Here is a 6752-nt window from a genome sequence, read left to right as displayed (position 1 = left end):
TTAGCTCTGTAATCTGTCTGTCTTTGGTCAGCCATTACAGCCAACCACCGTGAGCTGAACCACACTCAGCACTGGGCTGCTGCTTTAAAGCATTTGTTCTCATCACTATGTTGAAAGAGATGGGGACAGTTCTCCAATATCTCCTGAGAGAAATGTGTGTAAGCACCTGGACAGTGCACAACATCTCCAAAGGAGGAGACATTTAGGATTCAATAAAGCTTCTTTCCCACTGGACAAAAACCACCAACACCACTAACATCTGGCTTGTGTCTGCAGTGGGAAGAGAGCCAATCAGCAGTCCTTCAGTGACCACTGACTGAGTACAGGTCACAGGTATTTACTGGCTGCTGATGCTGTGGGACGCTTGTTGAAGGGAAAATATAAATAAAAAGAACTCCAGAGATTTGGACAATTATTAGTTTATTAAGGTACAAAAAATGAAATCGACATGCTCCACCAGACTCCAGTCATCTTCACTGGCTCAACAATCACCATCTCTGGTTTGACAGTTTGAAACAAAGACAGAAAAAGAAGCAACCACCGTGACGGTTTCAGTGTTTACTAACAGGAACACAGACTCAATGGGAAGAGAGTCTATCGGCTATTTCTAGTGGCTTTTCCCATGTTTAACAACCTGCACAAACATGCTTCTTTTGGTGGAAAAAATTAATTTACTTCATAACTAGTCTTGCAAGATGAAGTACAGTTAATACCAGCCAACAAACTTAATTAAACTTCCAGCCAAGAATGTAAGTCTGTCCACAGTGTGTTTGATTTCTCGTACAGCATTTAGGAGAAGGGTGAGTTTCAGTCATCCTCCTCCAGCAGAGAGCTGCTGGAGGCAGAGCGACCAAAGAGAAGAACGGTGGTGTTGCTCAGTAACATCTACTTAACTTTTCTAAAAAAAAAACTAAAAAAAACTGTGCAATCTAACACACACACTTTTTTAGAACTTTTCTAAGCTATGGTCAGATAATTAGCTTTACTGCCAATTATGTCTGATGTTGCAGTCCAGTGGACTAAGGACTGGAGTAACCCTCTATCTGTGCATGGTTCTGACTGGGTTGACAATGATATTGCTGTCTGTTGCAGACATGTAGCATCTCCACCATGACATCAAATATGTAGAACATTAGAATGATTCTGACTGTATTCCAGCCTGGACCTCATCAAGGCAGTGGAGGCCCCGGCTCCCATCAACTCCGCCTCCCTCCATCCAGACAAAGACTTCTTTGTTGCCGGTGGAGAGGACTTCAAGCTCTACAAATTTGACTACAGCACCAAGGAAGAGCTGGGTGAGAGAAGCCTTTTCCTCTAGGTCACATTGCTGGGTCATTCTGAGACCTTTTCCTCCTGTCAGACTACCGTTCATGTAATGACTCCAGTCTGAAAGGTTGAAGGTAGTTTTTTGTGGATGATTTGAAAAACACACTTGATCAAAAGCCAGATTCTTTAAAAGTTTTAAATTGAATTCCGTGACTGAAAAATGTCCAATAAATGTAGTGAATGGGCTAGAACTTTGAAGAACAGGATGTCTAAATGTGGAGCAGTTCCCTCATGTCCACCCATGTCCCTCTTGTCTGCAGAGTCCTATAAGGGTCACTTTGGTCCAGTGCACTGTGTTCGCTTCAGTCCGGATGGGGAGCTGTATGCCAGCGGCTCTGAGGACGGCACGCTCCGACTGTGGCAGACGGCTGTGGGGAAAACCTACGGCCTGTGGAAGTGTGTCCTTCCTGGTAACGCACTCATTTCTAAAGTCAGATCTAGAACCAGCTCTATGGCACAGAGCCGCTAAGCCCCGCCCCTTCAGGTGGCCCACTGTGGGACCTTTCATCAGAAGAAATATGTACGCTGGTCAACGGCAAATACGTTTCTGATTCTGTTTGAATTGTGTCATGAATTACACATAATGATCGTCGTCAATTTAAAAGATCAGAAAGTAGTTATTTGTTGTAAAACTGTTGAGGTATAAGACTGAAAATACGCAAGTAGAGAGAGTAGACACCCAAAAGTATCTGACTTTACACTCCTCCATGCTAGCTCTCCTCTCACAGAGCTGCAACTCTCAGCACGGCCGGACGTGAAGTGATTTTCATCCTTTTCACTAACGCCCATGTTCCACTGTGAGAGACGGGAGATGTAGTTCACTGACTGCTTTGAATCACAACTTAATGATACTACAACAGATCTATGACAAACAGGTGTGATTCATGGCTCAATTCAATCGGGATCAAAAATCATATTTGTCTCTCACTGTTCTAAATGTTATTCTGAAATAAGGTCCCATGGGGGACACCGGAGGAGGAGGAATCTACTCCAGGCCTCTCTATTCAGCACATCTGTTCTTTTCAGCAAACGCTGACCACCAATGCTCAATGCTAAATTCAGTGTGAACGTGTTGGCATCAAAAACGGAGCACCTGTATCGACCACGACATCTGACATCTGGGAATACAAATTCAAGTTATTTCCACGAGAAGTTAGAATGTCAGTGTCTTCTTACGTCTGTCATGGGAGCTGTTTTAATACGTTAATAATACCTTTATTGTGGGGTAACTGACCAGAGACAGATTTAAAAAGGAGTACAAATGGAAGCGGCAGTGATACTCATTTCCCATAATGCAACTCGTGATTGCTTGTCTATCGGTTAGTACAGAAGACTGTTCTAACAGACTGAACTGAACACAGTGCCCCTCTTTGAAGCCCATGTTATGCTGCTCAATGTGTTGACTACGTGTTCCACAGCCCATGTATTCTGTATGTGCGTCTGCTTAATGGACGTCTCTTGAGTTACTGCAGTTCACCTTGTTGGTGAACACCTTTATGCGACCTCAGCTCCACTTCCTCTGCCCTAGTGTGGATTTTCTGCTTCCAAAAAAACAAACGCTAGACTTTAAAGCATCTGCTGGGAAATCTCTGAGTGAAAAATGTGATTCTATCATTTGCAGCTATTTCAGGCTGCTTTGCTTGTTTCCTACATCAGTAGTTTTGTGTAGCAGCTATATTGTGCCATATCCAAGTATCGGTATGATCCTCTCATTGTTCCTCTTCTCTTGTGTTGCCTTACTCCTCAGAGGACCTGGGGGCAGAGAACTCTGAGCAGCTGTACACTACGCCCCCTGAGATCAAAGCATGAGGAGAACACAGTGCTGATCGGAAATAGGATGAGGAGAGGAAAGAACGACGGAAAGGAAACGAGCGGAGGGGTGTTCCAGCGTTCTATCTGGCCCCAGCAAGGAGCAGAGTCCAGACTATCTCCATCCATCTGGAACTGATGTGGATATTATGACTGCCCTGTCTGTCATAGACTAACCCATCGCACACTTACACACGGCTCCCACTGATTTTAAGCAGTCATGTGGACAGTATGGGCTGCAGAGTAGAGCAGTAGAGCTGTGAGTGTCGCCTCTCGGCTGCCTGCTTTCCCTCTGATTAGCTCACTTCTGTCTGTGTGCTTTAACTTGTTTTAACGTCCCTAAAGCCTTGAACACAACCCCTCGATCACCTGTTGCTAAGATCGGTTTGGGTTTCAAAATTATGATATTAAAAGAGCTGGACCGAGGCTTTTTTTCAGTTTATAGTGACAAGAATACTATAAGTTTGTGCTAAAGTAATGCGCTTTCATTTCTTCAAAATCATTGCTTTGAGTATCAGCTGCTTTTGTAATGTTACTGGTTGAGTCTACGAAGCAAGTGTTCAAATTAAAGAAAATATTGTTTTGTGACGAAGCAGAAAGGGAATAAATGTTGCTGTTTATTTTTTCTCCATTTTGGTTTCTGTCCTTAGTTTAGTTCAGGGATGAAATAAACAAACGCATTGCTGTTTATTTGTAAAAGTAATGCACTAAGACAAAACTGGGTTTGGTGTTTTCATTATTTAATTTTTTTTAGTCCCAAATGTGGATGAATAGGATCACGTGGAATCTACATTTAAAGTGATGACGCCTTAATAAACATACTGGCGTGCTGTCGACTTTATTTTGGGGTTTTACTGTACATTCAAAAATCCCTCGCTACATATCGGAGTGCTTGAACAGTGTTAGCTCGTGACGTGCGGTTCATTTTCAATAGTTGCATGTTTTTTCCACCAATAAGGAAGCTCTTTCTGACAGCATCTGACCAATAGCAGCCGGTCTCTACAGGCAGTCACTTCCGGCACCGGTGGTCCCCGCGAGTACCAGCAGCCCAGCCGCTGCAGCGATCACCCAAAGCAGCCGCTCGGCAAGCAACGCTTTAATTTCTTCATATGAAACAAGGAAACGTGAAGTACGATTACAAGTCATTCATTAGCTCAGTTTGTTCCTTTTTACTGCGACATACGCTTCTTACCTCCGTAGCTCATATTTGTTTTACGAATTAACTCCAGTAAGAGGCGCTGGTTAGCCGTTCTTCTCTGACAACCCTCCGCTCCGGTAATCCCACTTTCCCCTCGGTGTTAGCTAGCTACAACTTAACAGGCGACGGTGACTCTCGCGCCGACATGTCGGAGTACCTGGACGACCCGTCTGTGCTCACCAAGGACAAGCTGAAGAGCGAGCTGCTGGCCAACAACGTAGAGCTTCCGAGCGGCAACCCGACCAAGGACGTGTACGTGCAGCTGTATCTGAAGAAGCTGACCGCTCACAACAAGAAGCACGCCGCGACGCTGGACGCGTTCTCCAGCGACGAGGAGCTGCCGCCGCCCGTAGTCTACAGCAGGAGTCGCTCCTCCGGCAGAGTGAGTGTTTGAACCGTGTCTGAATGAACGCTACGTACCAGGACGCTCCACCTTCCGACAACTTTACTCAAAAGTAGGCAATTAGTTGTCTTTGCACTAACGGTAACGTTACTTCTGTCATTTACAATCTTCAGCTAACTTTAATAATCAAATATATAAATAGGCCTTATGTCGCCTGCAGCTAACTATGTAACGTATCATCAATGAACGTTACTCCTCTCCGGTAGTCTCAGCGCTGCAGAGGGACTACTGCCCGTAGAAAGTTAGCGGATGCTTCAAACTCCTTCATATCTTTGAGCAGCACGCAGTAAACCTCAACTAATCAACCAATCAGCTGTTCTCTCGGTGTGAAATATACATGTGCTTCGACCACAGACTCCTTTCATCCACAGTATGTATTGCCACGAGTCCCCACCCTAACACGTCCTAGTACTGCTTTCTGAATCACTGCAGGACGGGAACATGGCTCCCCTTTATCCTCCAATACATCACTTAGAAATAGAACTGTCTACTTCTGCTCCAACATGTTGAGGAGCACCTTCACGGTGTTTGTGAGGAACAACAAAACTACAACCTGAGATGTGTCTACTGAGTGAAACAGGTCATCAGTTGTCTTATCTAAAGGGGGGGGGGGGGCCCTTCATCATTTACTCTTTGACTTGATCATTTAATTCAATTCAATTTATTTTACAATCTGTACACATACAACATCCTCTGTCCCAGGACCGTCACATCGGAACAGGAAGAACTCCCCAAAGAACGTTAACGGGGAGAAAAGAGGAAGAGACCTCAGAGAGCACCAGAGGAGGATCCTCTCTCAGGAACACAGTTACAACACGTCAGTGCATATGATATCAATGATTCATATAGTGAGAGTAGTACGCTGAATTACGACTACTAATAACAGCAGCAGCAGTGAATACAGTAGAATAAAAATGATAATAAAAGCGGTAATGTATGGGTAATATTAGCAGTGGGTGTCAGCAGGACCACGGGCCAGATATGAAACCTGTGATCATATGAATTCACGTCTATGTAGGACTGGGTATGGTTTTCAGTGGTTTGCTACTAGGGAGGAGTTTTTGTACTAGTGATATCAACACAGAGTTCTCAAGTATTTCATGACTAATTGATGGTTTGTGTTTGTGTTTGGAGCGAACAGATATAGTTGCAGCGTGACCTGTTGCATGACATGAGATCACGTTAAGATGCTGTAAAGCACAGATGAAGACGCTCGTGGTTGTGTTAGAAAGAAAAGTGTTGATTGTTAAGATTGCTTTGCTCTTAACTGCAACCTTTTGAGTAGAGTCTCAGTTTCTCTGCATTCTGTTTTAATAACGCTGCTGCCTACTTCACAACAAGCACCTTCTGTAGAAGTAGGACCCCTGAAGCTGCTCACAGGTTGATTGTACATAGTACGTCATGTTGAGCTGTCTGCTGTCAGTTAAAACCTGTGCACAGAGGGTTTAAAAACACTTCTACTGAAGAGGGGAAACCAGGAGGGTAACGGGACAGATTGAGTTATCTCAGTGTGTTGTGTGACATGACAGCGGGTCATTGCACTGTTCTGAAATATGTCTCTAGCACAAACTCCTCCCTAGTAGCAAAGCACTGAACACCATACCCAGTCCTATATAGAAGTGAATTCATATGATCATTTGTTATTGAATATTTAGCTCTATACCCTTTTTAAACACCGATACGTGGTCATCACAGGTTACCAGAGCCTCACTTGCTTACTTCATGTTACTGATTTTATGGAGGAAAGAAAGTCCTCACAACTTCTCCGATCGTAAGAAGCTTCTTTGATATTTGTTCTTGCTAGTTTACTTCTTCATAGTTTAAATGGCTTGAATAATTATAAAAACACTTGTTAATTATTTCAGAACAGAGGTAGAAAAACGGATAGAAGATTATTATTATCTCTGCTGTCGGTAGTGAGTGAGTGCGTGTGCACCTCTGTGTCTGTCCACAGCTCGCATTCTGCTGCAGCAAACTGCATCACATTCTGGCGGCTTGCTGGAGGACGTCTCATGG

At 44.0% G+C, this 6752-nt stretch overlaps 2 protein-coding genes across 5 annotated transcripts in view; both read left to right on the top strand.

The window, feature by feature from the left end:
- strap (serine/threonine kinase receptor associated protein) overlaps positions 1-3853 on the top strand; it is a 12617-nt gene extending 8764 nt beyond the window's left edge. Inside the window, exons 7-9 of the mRNA XM_076076267.1 lie at positions 1159-1295; positions 1587-1736; positions 3074-3853. Coding sequence (XP_075932382.1) covers positions 1159-1295; positions 1587-1736; positions 3074-3135 — 349 coding nt within the window. The 3' untranslated portion in view covers positions 3136-3853. The remainder of the gene's footprint in view (positions 1-1158; positions 1296-1586; positions 1737-3073) is intronic.
- Positions 3854-4139: 286 nt separating this feature from the next.
- Positions 4140-6752, top strand: part of tmpoa (thymopoietin a) — a 34308-nt gene continuing 31695 nt past the window's right edge. For 2 of the 4 annotated variants that reach the window (XM_076076263.1, XM_076076264.1), the window contains exon 1: positions 4140-4715. In XM_076076263.1, the coding sequence (XP_075932378.1) occupies positions 4479-4715 (237 nt within the window). In that variant the 5' untranslated portion in view covers positions 4140-4478. The remainder of the gene's footprint in view (positions 4716-6752) is intronic. The other 2 variants (XM_076076261.1, XM_076076262.1) reach the window with 2 other exon arrangements.

The sequence above is a fragment of the Anarhichas minor genome, unplaced genomic scaffold (assembly GCF_050575085.1).
Source record: "Anarhichas minor isolate MPS153535 unplaced genomic scaffold, ASM5057508v1 ptg000055l, whole genome shotgun sequence".
NCBI lineage: Eukaryota > Metazoa > Chordata > Actinopteri > Perciformes > Anarhichadidae > Anarhichas > Anarhichas minor.
The sequence above is the reverse complement of the archived record's forward strand: the minus strand, read 5'-3'. Positions and strand labels throughout refer to the sequence as shown.